Genomic DNA, 21324 nt, shown 5'->3' with positions numbered 1-21324 from the left:
TTACAATTTTCTTGAGGCCTGAGCCATTTATCGGCGGCTGCTTTTAATCTGAAAAACAATGTCTTTGGGGTATCTCCAGGATGACCCTGTTCCTTCCTAAACTACACCCGGAACGCTTCTGGATCCACCCCTAGGTGGTCCAGTATGACCTTCTTTATTTCTTTATAATTTGTAGTACCTGTGGGGTTTGCCACTTGATAGGCGGCCTGTGCCTCCCTAGTCAGCAGTGGTGCCAAAAGGAATGGCGACTTCACCTCCGGCCACCCACAGGCCTGAGCAGCCCTTTCAAAATTCAAAAGGAATGCATCTGGGTCCTCACCAGGCTGATACTTTTGTAGTGAGACAGTGGGATAACTGGCATGTACCCCGGGTCAGCTCTGTTGACCTGAGGGCGAGTGGACCTGTCCTTCAGCAACCCTCTAAATAGTCCACTTGTTGGGTTAAAGAGGCCTTGAACATATCTCTATCAGCCCGAGCAGACGTCATTTGTCTCTCGATGGCCCATTCTAGATTTTCTTGTCCAAGTATTAGTTGCTGTAATAAGGTTCTCCATTATGCCAGACTAATGGAACGCTGCCTGCATTCGCCAAGTGTCCTGAATTGTAATCTGTGGGGACCCGAAAAAGACTTATACAGCTTTGGAATGAGTATAATAGTCCTTTATTTAGAATAACAGTATGCCAAAACAGTCTTTTAATTGACTTTCTTTTCTTGTCTTTGTCTCCTTTTCTCAGGGTCTTCTATGGCAGTCCCTTGGATGACGTCCTGCTGGCCAAAAACCTCCCTCGGGGAGAAGAAAGGCGCAGGTAAGTATTTCTGAAATGTTCTTAGTAGTAGTTATGTGGGGAAGGGCGTGGGGGACCACCAATACCAAAATGAAAACAAAAATAGAAAACTAACCAAGTAAAAATGAGGAGGGCAGGAGCAGTGACAAGAACCAAAGAAGAGGTCCAGACATGAAAGTAAAAATATATGTGCACTTTCATAAACGCCACCCCTCTATTTTGCGATCTTCCCCTTGCCCTCCTTGTCCGTCCCGACCTCTGTTTGTCTCTCCCCGCAAGTAACCCTGTAGGCGCCACGACACTCCGGGGCCGTGGCAGTACTCTTCAGCTCGGCTCTGCGGCAGCTGGATTCCTTTGCCTGCTTCTCCGGTCTGGACACCCGCTCTCTTCTCGTAATCTTCATTCTTCTCCTCTATGAGGAACTCCTCTCACACCGGGCGTACCACTCTTCCCTCCCGTGCTCTCTCTTGTATTCCTTCTTCTGTTGTTGTCCACCCCACGTGACCTCCTGCGCGGGTTGTAATTGAGGCAGTCTTAAAGGGCCTGCTGTCGTCACTCTTGTCTCCTGTGTCAATGGAAGGCACGTCCACTGCTGCATTCCAAACGGGCTATAAGTAAAAGAGGGGGGAGATATAAGACAGAATGCAGTCTTTATCTCCCATTTCTGGTACTCTCTCGTCCTTGCTAGTGACTTCCTGACAAATACTCAAAAGATTACCATTGCGATCAATAGGACCTTGCCAAACGTGATGAGGGCAAAGTGGAGTTCAAGCATTTTGCGCTGCTCCTACAGTCTGCAATGGCAGGGCAGCTGTCATCTGTTTACCTGGGTCACTCTGGGTGGCACAGACAGTGCTTCAGCCCTGGTGACCCCTTTAACTCCCATGCCCTGGGTACCACTGGTACCATATACATGGGACCGATCAGGGTATTTAAGTCAACACTGGTAAACAACAGATTACTTTAGTGTACTGGGGGCCCTTACAGTTTCAGCGGGGTGGATGGTATCAACTCCCAAGCAGCACTAAACTCAGAGTACCGCCTGTCTGCCAGGCTCCCTGTGAGCTGTCATTTAATATGCAGAAGCAAAGATTGAATTAGAAAACAAAAACGTGTTTGCAATACAAAAAAATACACTTTCCTCATTTGCAATATGCACCTTGGCTGTAAAGTTGTCAGTGAATGCTTTGATTTGTCATTTACTCGACTATAGTTATACTTAATATCTAATGGCGCAGCTTGGCAGCTAAGTGGGATACCAAGCGTCCCTTGTTTTAGGTAATACTGCTACTCGAGAAAGCAATAGTTAACTATAGCACTATGAATATATCCACGGTAATCGTGTTACCCAATGCAAATCAGTCAGTGACCAGACATGCCAACCCTCCCGATTCAGGCGTGAGACTACCGATTTGAAGGCTAGTCTCCCGCCTCCCGATTCGTACAAGCAAAAACCTGATTCGTCTGGGGTTCCAGCTGACACGGATTGGTATTGTGTAAAGTGCTAATACTTCCAACAAAGAGTGGCGATGCAAGGGCTCTCGACGGGGGGGGGGGGGGGGGGGGGGGGGGGGGGGGAGCTGTTTCAGCCCGGGCTGCCACAGGGGGGGGGGGAGAGCTGTTTCAGCCCGGGCTGCCACAGGGGGGTGGGGGTGCATGCACTACCAACAACCTGCCAGGCCAGTGCCCAACACTTGCATCACCCTCTCTTCCTGCCATTATGCTCAATGCTTCCGAAAGGTAAGAAAAAAAACGTGCATTTACGTTTCAAATGTCCGATCCTGCAGCAGCCACTTCCAAAGTCCATACATGCCAGTAACCCGATTCAAAGCCCCATTCTCCCGATTTATTTTTTTTATCTCCCACTTTGCTCTCCTGAAATGTTGGCATGTATGAGTGACCTATATGTCCTCCTCAACTATATGCTGTCTTGATGTTTTAAAGTACACAAAATGGCGTACTTTCCAAAATATGCATAATTATATGTTTACAATTCCTTCTATTCACGATAAAGTGGCCGTCGAAGTACCACAAACGTGGCAGTAAAAAGTCATACATCAGCACACTGAAAAACTAAAATGTCACACTTGGGTAAAATGAACGTGCCCTCTATATACCCATAATTCAGTTTAAATTTACCATCACACACAATAAGTTTCTCTAAAACAATGTCCTGCAACAGACGTACTGGCGGGGAAAGTTTTTCTGTTCTACAGTGGAAATTGCTTTATGTTACGCTTCGGAAGTAAAGGCGGGAGAATAGTTGCTTTGTGTGTGAGAGTTTCATTGACACGATTCGCGCTCGGAGGAGACCCGGGCCTTGCTTCAAGCAAAACAAACGCTGCCCCTCCCAGACCCCGCCCGTTACCACACGCAGTTGTTATTGTTTCGTTTTGAATTTCAAAATGACACTAGCCCCGCCCACCTAGCACGCGGTCTTCTTCGCGCCTTTTCTTCTAGAAGTACTTGAAAGCGCTTTCGCCGTCCTCGCACCTCCCCCGTGGTATTACGGTCCAGCCCCTCTTGTCATCTCGGCTTGCGCACAAGGGACACAAGCTTGGCGCTCTTTCCAGGTCAAATAGTGACAACTAGACAGTAGTCGGCGTGCGGCCCATGATTGGTTGTGACGCTTGATGGGCGGAGCCGGAGGCAGCGGGATGGGAGGGTGGCGGGTGGGCGGGCCGTAGATTCAGTCCCACCCCGCCCCCCGCCGTCTTTCCAACTACAGGCGGCGCGAGCTGGTCTGGAGCTTAGAAACAACGACATCAGCGGTGGGACTGAAGCCCAGAAGCTGTCGGCGTCAGAACCACCGGAAGCGCGAGAACTCCACGAGAGGCTCGCGGGCCACCTTGAGACACTTGTGTCCAGCGAGGCTGGAACCACCCAGGGAAAAGACCCCACTGCGACTGTAGGATACCGGGGGGCGCCGGTGCCACTGGAACTGCGTAGAGGAGATCGGGTTACACAATCTCGGAGCATCATCCGGCGGAGCACTCCCGATAAGAGGACCGGCAACGCATCGCGCCTGTCTTTTTGGCCGCAGAGCATCTCCCGAGACCACAACATGTTCTTGTCCAAGATGACTAGCTCTCTGGCGCAGCTCCGGCCCAGCCCCGCAGGGGACGGCAAGCCGGTGGTGGCAGGTGAGTCACGCGCTCGTGTCCAGGCTGCAGACACATCTCTGCCTTGCGATATCGGGGACTGGCTGGGCAGGGAGTGACACGATGGCAGCATCTTCTTGACACGCAACCGATCTGTTGTAAGAGGACCACACCTGCAATATCGAGTAACTCTAGCACAGGGAGAAGTGTAGTAGTCAGAGAAGTAGGTAAGGAGTGACTCCTGTAAAGGGCAGTGGTTCCGTTTTGGAGTAGGGACCCCAGTAAAGGGAGAGGGATCAGTCTCCGTAGTTACGGTTTGATTAAAGAGCAGGGATTCTGTCTGAGTGGAGTAGGTCATGAGTGATTCTACTATAGGGGCAATAATTCAGTTTGGGAGCCGGTAAAGAGTGACCACAGTAAAGAGGAATGATTCAGTCTGGTAGTAGATGAGTGACTCCAGTAAAGGAAATGATTCCCTCCGGGAGAACATCCTTCTGCTTGGGTGGGTGTTTCCTCTGTTGTAATAACGCGTCATCCTTGTGTCTAGAACTGTCTCGTCTCTTCGTTTCATCTTCTAAGCTGCCACACTTTTGTTTCTTTCAGTGAAAGAGAAGGAGCCCTTTGAGAAGCTGTACCGATTGGGAGCCCCTCTGGGGAGCGGCGGCTTCGGCACTGTGTATTCTGGGGTCCGCGTTTTCGACAATGCTCCGGTGAGTAATCGTTTTGCGACTCTGATCAAATGAGTTCCGCACACATGAACCCAGTCACTGATCGGGAAGCAGGTCAATCGCTGTCACATGTGCGCATGTATATAGAGGTCGATGGATTGGGGAATGAGTCATTAGCCAGCCTATGCTGCGCTTGCTAATGTAGCGTTCCATCGTAGCCTACTTTTTGGGCTGTCTGCAAAGTGTATTTTGTTTATGTGCAAATTTGGTTAATGTTCATTCGTCTTTTCACGTACTGCCAAGATTTTGAATGTATTTTGGGATGTTTTTCCATTGTCGTGCGTAACGAATTTTCTTTTTCAATTCTAGATTGCGATCAAGCACGTGCCCAGGGAGAAAATATCCTACTGGGGAGAGCTGGTGAGTAGATGTTTCTGTTGATCACGATCATCCCTCATTGTGGTTTGCGGCTTTCTGACTTGTCTCTCGCCCGCCCCACAGCCCGGCGGCTCCCGCGTCCCCATGGAGATCCTGCTGATGAAGAGGGTGTGTGCTGGCGCTGGATCCAGAGGGGTCATCCGTCTCCTAGATTGGTACGAGAAACCAGACCGCTTCGTGCTGGTGATGGAGCGGCCCGAGCCGGTGCAGGACCTGTTTGACTTCATCACCGAGAAGGGGGCTTTGCCTGAGCCTCTTGCCCGCTGCTTCTTCCGCCAGGTCTTGGACGCCGTCCGTCATTGCCACAGCTGCGGGGTGGTCCACCGTGACATCAAGGACGAGAACATCCTCGTCAACCTGAGGACCGCAGAACTGAGGCTTATCGACTTCGGCTCCGGGGCGCTGCTCAAGGACACTGTGTACACGGATTTCGACGGTGAGTTCTTCTCCGAGTAACTAGCGGGTTCACTGTGAAATCTTTCTTGTGCTTTGGCCTGCTGGTGCGCTACAATACTATATATATGGGTGTGGGCTACGCAGGCCACTAGTGATCTCTGATACTCTGGCTGGTTTTGGTTTCTTCTAGAAGATTATCCGTGGCAACGTATGCCCCATGCATATTGATCTGCCACTTGACTTCGTTGTTAGTAATGGTGAAAACTGAATTGCGATTATCGCATTAGAAGATAGCGCACTACTAGCTAGCAGTTATGCTGTTAGATAATCCTTTCGTAGCGCCGTTTTACTGTGTGCTTTTGCTGCCATCTAGTGGAAGTTTGGTTCTTCTTTACAACCCAAAGTTTGTAAACAAAGCCACGTGATTGTTCGGCCTAGCCTCCTTGTTCTTCGCACCAGCCAAGAATAGACAGGCAAATCGCATTTGATCTGAAATCTTTACCTGCTGTACCAAGTGCCTCTAATAGGATGTGCATTATTTTCCTTTCAGCACCTCACGGCAGCTGGTGCGCTCCCTCGATTTAGAAGTAATTTTTTTTTTTTTCCCTCTCTTCAGGTACCAGGGTTTACAGTCCTCCGGAATGGATCAGGTTACACAGATACCACGGGCGGTCTGCAACAGTTTGGTCCTTGGGCGTGCTGCTCTATGACATGGTGTCGGGGGACATTCCGTTTGAAAGCGATGAAGAGATCCTTCGAGGACATGTGTCTTTCCGGCGAAAAATCTCGCCAGGTAAAAAAATGGTGGGGAAAATGTTGTGAAACGAATACATTATGTTTAGCCTTACTTAGCAGACCATCACTCCTTAATAGAGAATTCAATTGAGCCCCGAGTTTGTTATTTTTCGTTTAGTGGCCCTTTTCTGCAATGGGGGCACGACCATGTAAATAGCGGCTAGCAGACTTGGAATGCGGGCCGGGAGTAGTGACTTGCATCTTGAAACACGTTGACATGGGAGGAAGTAGTGTCTGCAATACAAACCAGTTTTCTGGAGTCTCAATTTTTGTTTTTTTCCCCCCTAGAGTGTCAGCACCTCATTGTGTCGTGTCTGGCCCCTCGGCCATCTGACAGGCCTACATTTGAGGACATTCTGAACCATTCATGGTTGGGGGATGCTATCCTTCCACAGAAAATGGACGAGATTCACCTACACAACCTGAGCAAAGAAAGCAGCACATGAACGCCGCTCTCCCTGGAGGTTCTGGGAACCGTCTGAACCAGGAGTTGGGTTGCATATGCTCATGCCTCTGATACACGCAACGCTGCAAGCACCTTCCGTGTGTTACTTAGGGAGAGCTTAGCAGTAAAGAGGACGTTTTCACCCTGGAAGCAGCTTCGTGGCAACCATGACCAGCCTTTCTTCGTGGCCTTCATCCTTTGCTGCTTTTACTTGCGTTACGCTTGTGGTGGTAATATTTTCGGAGAATGAAAGAAAGGCGGTGCAGAGCGCTGTCTGCTGGATCTTTAACCGGACCAAGGTACATGGAACTTCCTCACTTTGTGCTCACAATTCTAAAAGTGGAGGGATAGACTGCAACAAATGCAAAGCATTTGATTTCGAAATAAAGAGTGGGAATACGGCTGGAATCAACGGAGGATAAACTTATTGTATATAATATAGCAAAGCTGATGTGTTCTAGCAAGATTAGCTCTAATTTATTTTTTTACAAATATTTATTTTCAGAATGTTGTGGCTTATGGGCAGGTATTTATTTGTTATGTCTGGTGTCCTGTCTTCAGCAGGGTAGTGCTCCTCAGTACTGTGAACGTTTCCATGGCTTGTTGATTCCTCTGTGGGCCTGTCACTTTGATAGTGCTGGGTCCTGTCCACTGGTGTCTCCTAGTGCCAGCACTTTATGATGCGAGTTCGCTGCAGACTTGCCTTCGGCCTGTTACATGCCAGTATAACTAGATGTATTGCATTAATTAACCCATGGACATTTTGCCGATCTGGTTCCTATGAGCCATGCATATTACTAGTCCAATGCAATATATTACTTGCCGTATGAATTAATAGTTAGGGAATCGTTGGTGCGCTCATTTGTTATCTTGTCCAGTCACTCCCTGTTGTCTGAAATCACTGTGCACAGAACATTCAAAATGTTTGCAGCAACCGTTTGTGTTTTGTGGAAAAATAGGCGAGAACAGACTGTTTTGCTCTCCTACCCCCGAGTTAAAGTCCCTCTATTAAACACTGGTTGTCAAATGTCAACAAACTGACGTGGGATGTTCGTAACTAACAATCGTTTTTCAGTTTGTTTTAATAAAATTATTTTGGTACCTTACAAGTTTTAATATAACTGTTTCCATGAGTTTATTGTTGCACACCCGATTAAGCATTGCGTTATTTGCCTAGTAGTGTTAAGTGTGTATTACCAACTACAGTCAGTTGCTTTGGAATTGGAGCGCGCCTCAGAGCGGGATTGGGGGGCGTTTTGTTTGGGTGCAATCCCTAGCGCGCTACTGCTGCTAGAGTTAAAACGTGGGCGCTGAAACTGCATACAAGTATCACATTCTCAAGACAGATGGAAACGGGAGTGTGGGGCCGATCCCTGCACCCAGCCCATGTGTTTTAACCACAGCACGGTGTAAGATGCAACGCCCATTCTTTTACTGTTTACACAGAGCAAGCCATCTTTGAGCTGCCCTCTGGGAAGCACTACTAGTCCAGTATTGTTTAGATGGAAGCTCCCAATTCTGCAGAGCACTGTGTTTTGTACGCAAGGATGTTGCCCCTAAGTGTATTCTGTTGAGCACATACTTCTACTGTCGCTCACCCATGCTGCTAATTTTGTCGTACTTTCCACTGGTGCCTGGCTCGAAGTGAAATGTTCACATTTCAGATTGCATGTCCTTTTAGGTCGAGTCTGGGCAGTGCATGCACTACTCTGCTAGGCATACTGTATTCCGGTATGGCCTTGAAGGTCCCCCCACAATTTTCAGTGGCTTGTGTTATTGTCCACTGTAAACTGTCTTTTCATTAGTCAATAGGCTTTGTAGTCCTTCCTTAGTACCACCATGTCTCATTTTGTAACCTCTCATGAGGACACCCCCCTGTTAAGCGTGTTGTTACTGGGTAGGCTTTAATTGCAGCCTCCGAACACTATTTTCTCAAATGGCTTTGTCCCACACACTCCTAACGCCGGAAACAAGAAATCTTTCACAGCACAGGCGTCAAACACGTTTGCAAGGACATAGGTCTCGAATCTGCGAGAGTTTGAGCTATTGGCATTGTAAATGACAATGCCTTTTATTTACCTGTTTTAAAAAACGCCACATAAATAAAAGGCATTGTCATTTACAAGGCAAATGGCTCAAACTCGGGTAAATTTAAGACCTATTGCATTACAAAAGCTTCTTACTGCAGGGCTCTTTTCTCGGAACTGCTGGGCATGATTCTCTGGGGATGCCTGTGTGTAATCCAGCTTGTGCAGGGTCGAATGCTGTCTTCTCCTGGGCACCATCACACATGGTTCTCTCCTGTGGGTGCGGCAAGGTCACTGTAGAGCCATGCTTCCGTTGGCAGCTGGACCCATCTCTCTCCCTTTGGAGGATGTTGATGGCCTGTGTTCTCTCCTGTGTGTAAGCCAGAAGCTTATTCAGCAGACCTATGCAGTGGGCAGGTGGTGCTCTAGCTTGCTAGAACAGCACGTTATTTGGATGACAGACAAGTTCTAGATTCTGATCTTAGCTTCATCTTGCTATTGCTGCTGTGAGTGACCGCTATAAGATACTTCACTCTCCTTTTTAGGTCAAAGCCTACTGGTTTATTAAAGACATCTTGGACATTCAGAAAGCAATGGGAATGCATTTAATCCGTTGTTTACCAGTGGCTCGCGTTTTCTGGCTTTCTATATGCTGGCTTTGTTTTAGGCTGTCCAGTGGGAGCTCGATCCTCCCAAGGGGTGTAAAGTCTTCACACTACCTCACCTTGTATTCTCCCAGGATTGGTCTTTCTGTAAACAAGTCTGTAAATCTTGTTATTATCTTGTCACATTTGCTGTGCATTCAAAAGGAGATGTCAAATGTCAGGACCTATCTTCCAAAGGAGCTTGAGGTTTTCTTTCTCTGACTTCAAAGTTAGATGATTTGGGACAATCTTGCTGGATACTGAGAGTAGGTAAGTTTTTCCTTGTAGCACACAATTAAACTAACCAAGTATATCGGAATTGGGAAAGCACAAATTAAGCACGATTTTTGTTAATTCTGAAGTGTGTTGTAAACAAATGCTTCAATAGCATAATCAATACACTGTGATGCCATTGCTATACGTTCTCATTTGTGCGCTGTATAGTTTTATTAACAAAACTGTCTGCAAATGTAATGGTACATTCAATTGAATGTGTCTGTAATGGCAGTGTGCTACTCTAGTTATGCACTCTGCCAATACACTAAACGAACACACTACTCTGTACCACCTTATTCTACACCCCTGCACTCTAAACCAACCCACTGTTCGCCACTCTACAATAATGCACTCCTCTATGCCACTTCACTTTACTCTGAAACCATCCACTATGCCTCACTCCACTCTGACACTAAAATATATTCCACTTTACTTTGCATTGCCACTCTATGCCATTACCCCCAGGTCCCTCCGTCCTCGACACCTTCATAACAAACAAGTGGAGATGTCCATCTCCCGACAGAAAAAAACAACAAGAGGCATGCTGGGACACTAATACTGCCCCTCCCCCCGGGAGTACATAAGCAGTACTTACCCAGCAGACCTCCTGTTCTTTTTTTTTTTTTTTTTTTTTTTTTTTTTTTTTTTTTTTTTTTTTTGTCTGTCGACAGAATGGATCGCTGGTTGGAGCGGCTGACCCTGTTGCAGACGTCTAGCCGGGGACCGGGGTTCACTTCCCCGCCTAGGTCGGTCTTGGTCTCATACTTCGCCGGACCTGGTCCTTCTCGCCTCGGTGCCTATTCTTTGATGGTGTCCCTCTCTGCAACTCTGAGCTAGGGCTTGCTTGTTCTCCGCTACGCTGGGAATGACTGGCTGGGGTCCCTGTGGGGCTCGTCCGTTTGGCCCTGGCCTTTCCGTGCTTGGCCGGTTGGGTTTCGAGGGTTGGCGTCCCTGGGTTGCTTTCTTTTTGCGTGCTGCTGGATGGCCTTATGGCTGGGGGTCTCGGGCGCTGAGTTGCTTTCCCTGTCCCTCGCCTGTCGGTGTTCGGGGGTCTCTTGGGCTGCTCGTGCTGGGCTTTGGCTTTGCCTGCGCCCTTCTCTGGGTCTGTGATGTTTTTTCCCTGTGCGGATGCCGGCCTTGTGCTGTTGGCCCCCGCTCTGGCTGACTCGCCCCCTTTTTTTTTTCTTCTATGTGTCTCGTGGGCTGGTCCTGGACTTCGTTTTTGGTTTGTCATGCTGCTGCCACCGGTGCCCGCGCTGCTTGCTTCCTGTGTGTTCTCAGTGGCTGGTGCTTCTGTGTGCTTGTGATGCTCAGACGCGCTGGTGTTCTCTGGTGCTCCCCCCCTCCTCCCGCGGTGCTTGGGTGTCTGGTGGGTGCTGGTCGGTCGGGCGCCGTGGTTCCTGTGCTCCTCTTTTTTTGTCTGCGGGGTCACGTTCTGTTCCTGGCCTGCTGCCTTGCCACCTGCCCTCCCCGGCTCTGGTCTGTTCTCGGGGGCGGGTGTGTCACGGGGCTTCTCGTTTGGGGGTGCCCCTGCACTTGGCCACTGTGCGCTTGGGGGTTTTTCCCCTCCGTGGTTGGCGGGGGTTCCGTCGCCTCTGTGGGGGCTGGTTCCTTTTGCTTGCTCTGCCTTTTTTTGCTTGCTCCTGGGGTTTTCTCTGTTTGTGGGGTACTCCCTGCTTGCTTGCTTGTGCCTTGCCCTCTGCTGCTCGTCTGTTTTGGTCGCTTCTTCGACATCTGCCTTCTCTGGGGGGGGCTTTGTCTCCTCGGCGGGCTGGCTGTGGTGGCCTTGCTCCGGTGGTGCCCTGGTTCTTCGCCTTCCCTTCCTGGCTTCTTTGGGGTTGGTCGGCTTTTGGGCTGCTCCGGGTTCCTGTCCTTGGTTGCTTGCCGGTGTGGTGCCAGGGGCCCTCTGGGGTGCTTTGTCCCCTCTACCTGTGCTTGGTTGGCTTATGCTGCCTTGGGTTCGGCTGTTCTGTTCTGTTCCGCCTTGCCTGCGCCTATCCTCCTCTGTTCCCTGCTGTTTTGCTGGGTCTGGCCTGGTTGATGGCTGCTTGGGCGCCCGTCTGGGTCTTCCTGGTGCTCTGGGCTTCCCTTTGCTCCGGCCTGGGGCTTTGGGTGTTTGTCCTGGGGCCTTCTGTGTGCCTGGACTGGTTGCTTCTGCTCTGGCTCTCCCCGTGCTTACCTTTGGTTTGCTTCTGGTGTTTCCTGGCCGCCCCTCCTGTTTCGGACGATGGTGCCTGCCTGGTTTATTCCTGGCTGCTGCCGTGTCCTGTCGTGTCACCTGTTCTCCAGTGTGGTGTGCTGTCCCCATGCTCCGCTGTCTGCTCGGTGGGTGTGCCTGGTCGGGCCGGGTTGGTACCTGCCTGGCCTCCTGGGGCTGCTGGGTACTGTTGGCTTCTTGGTCCTTCTGCTCGCGAGGGTGTTTGCTCCCTGGATTTTTCTATTCTCGTCTGGTCCCCTTGGTGGGTGCCTGGATGTGGTTTTTGGCTGGGGCGTTCCGCTCCGGCCTGTTGGGCTCCTTTTTGGGCTCTGCCTCCTTGCTGGTCTCCCTTTGGGTCCTGGCGGGGTGTTCTGAGTTGGGGCCGCTTCCTTGGGGTTCCTTCTGGGCCTTCTCCTGCTGTTGGTTCTCTTCCTGGGTTTGTTTTCCCGGTGTTGTGGGCCTGTGTGGGGTTCTGTGGCTCCGGTTCTGCCGGCTTCTTGCTGGTTGTGTGTGGCCTCGGGCTGTGCTTCCTGGGTTTCTGGATGTGCTGTCCCTTTTCGGCCTTTTCGGGGGGTTTTTTGCTGACCTTTTCCGGGTTGTTTCCTGGTTCTGTGGTCCTGGCTCGCTTCTTCCTCCCATGTTTCACAGGCTTTGTTCCCGGTATGGGTCTGTTTGGGTGCCCCTCCCTCCTTGGTTGGGGTGCGGTTCTGTGGTGCTCGTGCCTCTGCGAGTCCCTCCCTCCTGGCTGCGGGTTGTCTGTGGTTTCCTGCTGCTTGGTCCTCTGCTCTCCTTCGGGGGTTTGCTTGGGCCTGCTGTTCCTCCTGCGTGGTCGGGTGGCTTGGCTCTGGTCCTGGCTTCCCGGTTCTGTTGGCGTTTGTTGTCCTCAATTTTTGCGGTTTGCTTGGCTCCTCTCCGGCGTTGCTGGGTTGGGGCCTTGTGGTGTTGGTCTGGGTGCTGTGCTCCCTGGGCTTTCTTTTCCCGCTGCTCCTGCCCTTGCTGCTGGCCTGGGTGTGGGGTTCCTGGTTGGTCCTTTGCCTTTTGGGCGCCTTCTTTGTGCTGCCCTCTGTGCCTCGTTGGACGGCTCGTGGGGTTTCCCGGTTGCTCTGTGCTCCCCTCCTGCCTTGTGTTCCATCCCTTTGGGGTTGGGGTTTTCAGGGCTTGTGGTCGGTGTCTCTGTTCCCGACCTGGTTGTGTCTTTGTTGCTGGTTTCCGGTCTTGTTGGCCTCTCCTTGTTTGGTGGGCTTTCGGCTGGGTTCTGGGGTTCCGTCCTGTCCCTGTCTTTTGGGTCGGGTTTTAGGTCCTGTTCGACTCCTGGGTGCTTGTTGCCTCCTGGGCCTTCTCGGGGGGGGGGGGGGGGTTTCCTCCTCGGTTCTCTTGGGCTCGTGTCCTTTCTTTTGCGAGTTTGGCCGTTTTTCTGGCCTGTGCTTCTCCTTCCTTTTTGGGCTGGGTGCTTGTGCCTGCGCTCTGTTGGCCGTTCCTTCTTTGGCTTCTTCCGGGTTGTCTCGTCTTCCTGGTGGCTCTGCCTGGCCCTGTGTGTCCTTCCTGCTGGTTCTGGCCTGGGCGGTCTTCTCCGGTGGGTTGTTTTGGCTGGTCTTGGTGTACTGGTCCTGGTCCCGGTTGCCTGTTTTTCGGGTTGGCGGCCTCCTTTCTTTGGAGCCCTGGCCTTGTTTCTTTCTTCCCCGGTCCTTGTCCCTGCTGTCTTGTTCGGGGTTGCGGGCCGGATGTTGCCTGCGGTCTTCCTTTCCTCCTTCTCGGTGCTCCCTTGGGTGACTGCTTTGTTGTGGTTTCCTGGGTGTGCTTCTGCGTGCGGAAGGCCGGGTTTCTGCTTTGGTATTCTCCACTTGTTTGTTATGAAGGTGTCGAGGACGGAGGGACCTGGGGGTAATGTCCTATTACATATGGTAATCTTCATTACTCCGGGTCCCGTAGTCCTCGACACCTTCATACGCCCCTCCCTCCCGGGCGGCCGGCCTTCCTGTCTGGGCTTGTTAGTACAGGAGGTCTGCTGGGTAAGTACTGCTTATGTACTCCCGGGGGGAGGGGCAGTATTAGTGTCCCAGCATGCCTCTTGTTGTTTTTTTCTGTCGGGAGATGGACATCTCCACTTGTTTGTTATGAAGGTGTCGAGGACTACGGGACCCGGAGTAATGAAGATTACCATATGTAATAGGACATCTTCTCTACAGCACTGTGCTCGGAGCCGCTCCTCTCTATTCCTTTAAACTCTACACCACTATACTCTTAACACATGGGTACTCACAAACTTTCACGGGGGGGCAATTTACAGTGTGGTTTGTGGCACCGGTGGGGGCGGGGTTGGAGGGTGTGGGGCTAAAGGGAAAAAAAACTGACCATGAGGTTGAACACAGGTGCCTGCAGCAGACACCTTCGTCCACTAAGCCACCAGACCCGGCATACACACATTCTCTCTCGCGCTCGCTCTCTCTCCCTCTCGCTCCCTCTCGCTCCCTCTCCCTCCTTCGCAGAGCCAAGGGGAGAAGGGAGGAGAGCGAGCTCAGTGGGCGAGGTAACAGGAGCAAGGAAGACGGGAAACAGGGGAGGGGACACGAGGAGGAGGAGCAGCGAGCAGGGGAGCTTGGAACGAGGACAGGGGAGGAGATAGCGGTTGTCTGACGTAGACTTTTCTCTTCCCCCGACTTCCTTCTGCTGTAAAAGGTTTCTAATTTTAATGGGACAGGCCCCATAAAGATAACAAATCTTTTACAGCTGAAGGAAGTCACGGAACCCAGTCTGAAAAGGACGGAGCTTAAAGAGAAAGAAATACGTCACTGGGACCTCTTTTCCAATGGCTGGCCACCGTTTCGCATGAACGGTGACACCAGCCAATGGAAAACAGGGGTGGGGTTTAACCTCACTAGTGAAACTCACTCTTAAGTCATTGAGTCTCGCCAGCGAGACTGGGCATATCTGCGCAGCCATCGCAGGCCGAGACCTAAAAACGTATTAAATCAAAAAAAGGCGAGCAGAACAAAGAAGAGAAAGAATCCATGTACTTTGTCCATGCTCCAGGGAGGAGCTAACACGCTCCTCTAAGAAACCCAGGGCCTGAAGATTTATTGCACTTTAAACCTCACCGTCCTGATGGTGCAAGGATTTTCCCGTACTATTGGCACTCGTTTGTTTTTATAGCAATAGCTCTTTTCCGCCGTGTTCCGGGAACAGCTCCTCTGAATACTAGACTAAATTAACATATGCTTACCACGAGGGTACAGAGCTACCTCTGATCCTCCAACTTTACTCAGCGCTTCATTAGACCCTAAGAATTTCGGTGTGACTGGCTCCTTTTAGATATGAATTACAGTTCCTGGGTATAAGCAAGAAGCTCACTTCGCTTCAAGTCCACGTCCTCTCATCCATATTGGAATTTTAAGACTGTCTTGGGCCCCACCGGGTCGGAAGTATCACCCGCAGAGCGACCTTTGGCTCAAACACAGCTACCTAGAGCCCTGAAGATTCGCGTGATGCGATGAAACGCGTGTCGGCTGGCTGTTGTTAAGCCTTGAAAATTAAAAAAAGGACCAAAGGATCATCCCTTGTCACATTCCTTTTCCACTTTTTTGTCAATATTAACTGTTTCTCTGCATGTTTGCATTGCTATGAATTTTATGTACTACCACCTACGTGTACAAAAATATTGAGTGTTTCATAGGGTACGTCTATGTAGTAATTGTGAGGTTTTGCCAGCTTGCTGACACAACCATTGAGTGGTTACGTGGTTTTCCGCTCACCCAGTTGCACCACAAATTACTGTCATTAGTGCTTCCATACAGGCAGTGCAGTGCGCCCATTGCTAGATTGACCGCTAAAAACCATTCTCTCCTTCTCTTCAGTATCTCGGTCTTATCAGCATTAATCTTAAGGGAGTTACCCTTCAGCTAGCAGATAATGCTTGCCATAGACTGGTTGAATTTCTATGCAACCAATTGCAAATCATTAGAGATTATAGCAATGGTTTGAGTATCGACCGAGTACGAGATCACCTGGAAACCAAATGATCTCACCAGCTTAGCCATGAGTCCTGGTTGCCACAGCAAATAAAAGCATTGAAGCAATTGTACAATAGAGGGGCCCACATTTCTGGGGTATATTAGCACATGTCCATAGGGATCCCGTACAGGCCTGGGGCTTTTTTTGGAAGAAGATTTGATAATCGCCTTGTGAACCTCTTCCAAAGTAAATCTCCGGGAGATTGGATAGACCACATTGGCATCCTCTGGCATATCAGGAGAATAGAGACCACAAAATAACAAAAAGATGAATACCTTTGAGTCAGGTTTTCAAAAAGGCTTCGATAGCAGGGCTCTCACAGTGTAGTGTGCGAATTTGGCAATCCAGGGTGACTCCTAAATAAGCCATTTAACCACCCGTTGCCCTGCCAGCAGGAGATTGAGTTGCCGGTATATGCAACAAACCTATCAATACTGACAAGTCCCGGGGACTACAGCTACTGGAGAAATATCAGATCCTGGCTAGAGGTGAGTGCTGCCCAGTTGTCATTGTCTGTTTTATTATGCAAACCAGCAATGTTCCAGAAGAAAATTTTGTCTGGAGAATGGTGTCAGCCAACAGCAGTGATGCGTCCTCTATGTCATCCACCAGAGGCGGGAGAGATGGAGGGAGGCCGGTACCCAGGGGAGAGTGACTGTGAACCACAGTAGTTGGGAATACACAGTATATTAAGGTGGACACCACCCTGGCGGCAACTATTGGTTTGGGGAGAGTTTGTTGGAGGGTCACTTTTAGGGTTTAGGGGTGGGTAGTGTTCTGGTAAATTCCGCTTGGCACTACCTTTAAAAAAAAATATTTAACAATCCAAATTGTCTTAGCAAATACAGACAAAAAAAACGTGCATATTTTCTAGGTGTGTGCATGCATGCCCCTATAAAAAGAAACAGCCGATGTATATTTTTTAAAATTTCCTCAATAGCCATCATGCACAACAGCTCTAAAAACAATTGGCAAAGCCGATAATTTCCAAAAGTGAGACCTCTTGGCTTTTCCAGTGCTTGTTTTATAGGCTATCCACTGACTAGCTGTTCACTGTCATCCTGCACTTGCTTTTCTCCAACAATGGTGACTTTACCACAAACCTACCAGTGTATCTTCCAGTACTGCCTACAGGCAGTTGTCCAAGTGCATGAAAAAGATGACAGCTGTGATCTTAAGTGGAATGGGATCTGGGTCTGTGCATGTTGGGGTTGGGTCAACATCATGGCTAAAAAGAATAAAATAATCTGTAAATATTTTAAGTTTATTACTTCCAGGTAACTGCATATAAAATAATGCACACACCTTAAATAAAAAAAACAAATGCAAATTAAACGGATCCATGGAAACCACACTACTTTACAAAACCTCCATTGGTTAATGTGATCACTGCGGATGTCTCTGTGTGACCAGAGAGCTCCAGAACTGAATTCTGATTGGCGGAGAAAGTTAAATAGTGAGTTGTGTATTTTTAATGGTACGGGATTCCAGCCTGTGGGGAAAAAAGTGCTGCAAACATGCAAGTCAGAATTTTAACATTCTAGTATAAGGTAAGGTGCCAAAAAATTAGCAAAAAGATTTAGGTTTAAGGTAAAAAAATGCTTTCAAAATAAGAATTTATTAATACAAATCAGACTGTACAGAGTGCAAATGTTTTTTTTTTTATAACTGTCCAATAAAAATACGTACTCCTAAACTCGGCTGGTAACACCCTTACATTACCTCTCCAGATGAATAAATCTTGTCATCATAAAGCTTCGAGTAACTTAGTTAGTGGATTTATATAGTGCAACTAATCATCCGAGAGGGTATCCAGGGAATTGACTCTGTCAATTAAAGCCAATATTGGCTTCCAGGAAGCCTTTACATTTGCAGATTAACCAAGTGCTCACATTAAAAAAAAATCAGGAAGTAGGCACCCTTACAAGAAGACTTGTTTCTCTTTTTTCCATGTCTTCTTCTCCCTTGGTTCCGCAGCACAAAAATGCCCTCCCTTTCCTTTTCTGGCAAGGTATCACAAATGTTTGAATTAACTGTTCTGGGATGCCTGTCTTTTAATAAGTCTTAGAGGAACAGTTTTTTTTAACATACAAAAGTATGACATGTTGTTCCCCACAGATCCAGCCCACTTCGTCCTCTACTTGTAAGTACCTGCTTTTGCCACTGCCTGGTAGTATATCCGATCAGAAAATCTTTATTCAGATTTTCAAAAAAAAAAACCATAAAAGCACAATATCACAGTTAATATATGTTACACAATAAAAACGTAATATACAATCATAAAAAAGCATTCAGTTAAAATGTATATTATTAACAACAATCACTGGTGAGCAGGTATAATAGTAGCAGCATTTATGAACAGTTAATTCTCCCTGCTATTTCTAAGTTTTAGGGCTGATTTTAGGAAACCAATCAGGAATAAAGTGCTTTCAGGCTTAAACAGTTGCAGGTAATAAAGGGCTGTTCGGACCTGGGTGAAATTCTATTTCTTTTAAAAGGGGCTCTAGGAAGAACCTCCGGGGTGCATCATAGAGGGGACAAATAAATAAAAAGTGCACCAAATCCTGCGGAGACTCGTTGTCGCAGCCGCCGGGCGGTACCACTTGACCTCTATGAGAGCCCCTTGGAACAGTTAATAAAAGGTGATAATAATCCAATCGGAACCTGGTTAACAAAAGCTGCTCATAGCCCGATATGGGCCATGATAAATAAGGCTCCATTAAAGGTGCAGTTTTTAACATAGCGTATTTGCGGACACTGGGTTTAATTAGTTCCACCTCATCACGATTCATTTGTTGTAATAAAGAGAAAGTTTTTTCACAAACTCCACATCAGCAAAAGTAATTGAATCAGGATTAAAAAAGAGTTCTGGTCCCCCAATGCAAGAAAACAGGCTTTTAAGTATTTTAACCAAGGGATTTTGAGCATACAATCCATGGACAATACTTCCTTTGAAAGCAAGTGATTTAGGACCAAATCTTTGTTGAGCCAGCATTTTAGCCAGAAAGTTAGTGGACTTAGTGCTAGGGTATCACTAATAAAAGGTGTGCCAGTTTCTTCATGCACTATTAAATTGGACGTTCTCTTTGGAACCCCCAACAACTGTTTCAAAAAAATGTTCTCAGCCACCACAATATCATCAGCTGCCATGTAACCCCAAAGTTCACTACCATAGCTACCTAGTGACACACTTTTTGCCTGGTAGATCTTTAGTAATGCAGCAATAGGACGTTTGCCCATTTTCCTAGCAAAATTAAATATAGCAGCGTTTGCCTGAATTATTTCACCCCTTTTCCTTTGGAGTAATGGGCCCCATTTTAACTGATCATCGAACAAGACTCCCAAATAAGAGAATGTTCTAGTCATGGGGACCGTCTCCATATTTATCCTGAGTACAGTTTTCTTTTACGCTGTCCCACCTGCATTGTGTAGGATTTGGTATTATTAATAGATAAATCACGGGCAGCCATAAAACTATAAAAGGCACTTAATAAGGATTGGAGACCCCTTGCAGTTCTAGCCAAGAGGACGGCGTTGTCTGCATATAATAGAACAGGCAGACCCTTGTGGCCAACATAAGGATAATCAGCTCAGGTATTTAGTAGGCACACCTCCAAATCATTAATGTAAAAATTAAAAAGAAATGGGGCCAAAATACAGCCCTGCCTAACGCCCCTATGGACACTAAAATCCCTTGATACCCTAAGGTCATGAGAATACCTCACGTTAGCCTTTGTATCCCGATGTAGGTCCCTCAGAAGGTTAACCAAAGTAGGCTCCACCCCCATGGACTCCCACAGTTTCCCCCGGTTGACACAGTCAAACGCGGAGGAAAGGTCCATGAACGCGATGTGGATGGTGCCCTGCCAGGCCATGGTGTACTTCCCAAGGACCATATACTAATTGAGCCATTGAGCCATTGTGGAGTGGCCTGGCCGAAACCCATATTGGATTTTGGAAATGACCCTATGTTCATCGGCCCAGGCTGTCAATCTGTTCAGGATTACTCCTTCCGCTACCTTGACCACAGAGTCGATGAGTGAAATCGGCCTGTAACAGGTGGTACTATTAAGGTCTTTCTTTAAGACTGGCACTATCGTAGAAGTCCCCCATGACCTTGGGCAACCATGTTCTGCAACTGCGTTAAGCACAGCAGTGAGAACCGGCGCCCAGAGAGACACTTTGGATTTAAATAAATCCGGGGGCACACCGTCTGGTCCCGGTGCTTTGTTACTCGATAGCCCCAAGATGCCTTTCTCAACCTCACTCATTGTAAAGAGTGGCAGAGTTACTCTTTGTTCGCCGCTGTCCACTTCTGTCCGTGAGGTATTACTATTAAAAATGAGACCCCCACTCATCTTCAGTAATGTTAGTACCGACTGAGTTATCCCCTGCCCCATCAAACAGTGGTTTATTAATAATTCCCCCAAATCTCTCACTGTTGCAAAGAGTGTTGGGATCTAACAGTTCTTGCCAGATTTTATCCTTTAATTCTGTTTTGCGTTTTACAAGGGCCTTTTTGTAGGACAGGCGTAGTGACCGAATCAGTAGGGGGTCTCAAGGGCTAATCTTCAATGCTGCCTTTAATTCTCGAGCTGCTTTTGAACAAGAGTGATCAAACCATTTAGGGTCCCGGCAAGAGGGGCCTGATGACGGAACAGTTAGCATATAGCCTACTTTTGAGACAATCCCATCAAAGGCTAAGAGGATGTCTGGCGGAAGAGATGCAGAGGACACACACGATAGCTCAGGGGCACATGTTTTATGGATCTTGACATAAAGTAGATCCGAATTCACCTTAGACCATTTTAGGCAATGCCTTCCATCCGTGCATTTCAAAACGCCCTGGTTTGTCGCCTTTGCCCGTAAATTTAATAGGTTACCATCCAGTAAAATACAAACTGGGTTATGGTCACTATATATGCCTTCCAAGATTTTAAAGCCCGATATAATGGATTGTAGGTCATTAGAGAGCAGTATGTGATCAATAAAAAAAACCCGGAGTAACCTTTAAATGTAGGAACGGACTGGTAACTACACACATCCACCAAGGACATAGCTGAAATTAGGTCAAATTCATTTAATAAATGATTCAGCATGTCTCCCTCGGCCAGAGTGTTCGAAGTGGTAGTATATGTTTTACAGTGCAGTGCCAATTTCTTCACTTGTCCATCATTACCATTTTTAAATACGTGCTTGTACCAGACTGAGGTTTTCACGGGTAGAGTACAAACTTCAGGCTCATTTAATGCCGTATTACCAGTTGGGCAGATTTGCTTTGCAAAGACCGCGGCTGGAACGCTGGCACCACCAGCACACCGCTGACCGTCGTGGTTGGGGGAAGGCAGCCTCCTGTCTTTGACAAAATACAGGTAAGTGCTTTGGTACCATGTACCCATTACCGGGACTGCTCACATATGGCATACAGCAATGGGTAGGTGGTATTTTTCCACATATATCATGCATATGTATGCTTTTGACACGTATGCAGTCGGAATGTACACACAGGCATCGATTTATATGGAAATACATTTGCCCACCGCT

At 48.3% G+C, this 21324-nt stretch overlaps 1 protein-coding gene across 1 annotated transcript; it reads left to right on the top strand.

Moving 5' to 3' along the window:
- The first annotated feature begins 3536 nt into the window (after window positions 1-3536).
- Window positions 3537-7742, top strand: PIM1 (Pim-1 proto-oncogene, serine/threonine kinase). The gene is made up of 6 exons (XM_086923271.1): window positions 3537-3928; window positions 4490-4596; window positions 4924-4974; window positions 5056-5428; window positions 6005-6181; window positions 6472-7742. The coding sequence occupies exons 1-6, from the start codon at window positions 3850-3852 to the stop codon at window positions 6627-6629; spliced, it is 945 nt and encodes a 314-aa protein (XP_086779397.1). The 5' UTR covers window positions 3537-3849; the 3' UTR covers window positions 6630-7742.
- Window positions 7743-21324: the final 13582 nt, after the last annotated feature.

Source organism: Lissotriton vulgaris, chromosome 5 (assembly GCF_964263255.1).
Source record: "Lissotriton vulgaris chromosome 5, aLisVul1.2, whole genome shotgun sequence".
NCBI classification, from domain to species: Eukaryota; Metazoa; Chordata; class Amphibia; order Caudata; family Salamandridae; genus Lissotriton; species Lissotriton vulgaris.
The sequence above is the reverse complement of the archived record's forward strand: the minus strand, read 5'-3'. Positions and strand labels throughout refer to the sequence as shown.

What these genes read in the sequence shown, in the direction of transcription:
- PIM1 (XM_086923271.1), top strand. Translation starts at nt 3,850, where the DNA reads ATGTTCTTGTCCAAGATGACTAGCTCTCTGGCGCAGCTCCGGCCCAGC. An exon ending in CGGCAAGCCGGTGGTGGCAG is followed by an intron (nt 3,929 to 4,489) that starts GTGAGTCACGCG and finishes TGTTTCTTTCAG; the next exon opens with TGAAAGAGAAGGAGCCCTTT. An exon ending in GCGTTTTCGACAATGCTCCG is followed by an intron (nt 4,597 to 4,923) that starts GTGAGTAATCGT and finishes TTTCAATTCTAG; the next exon opens with ATTGCGATCAAGCACGTGCC.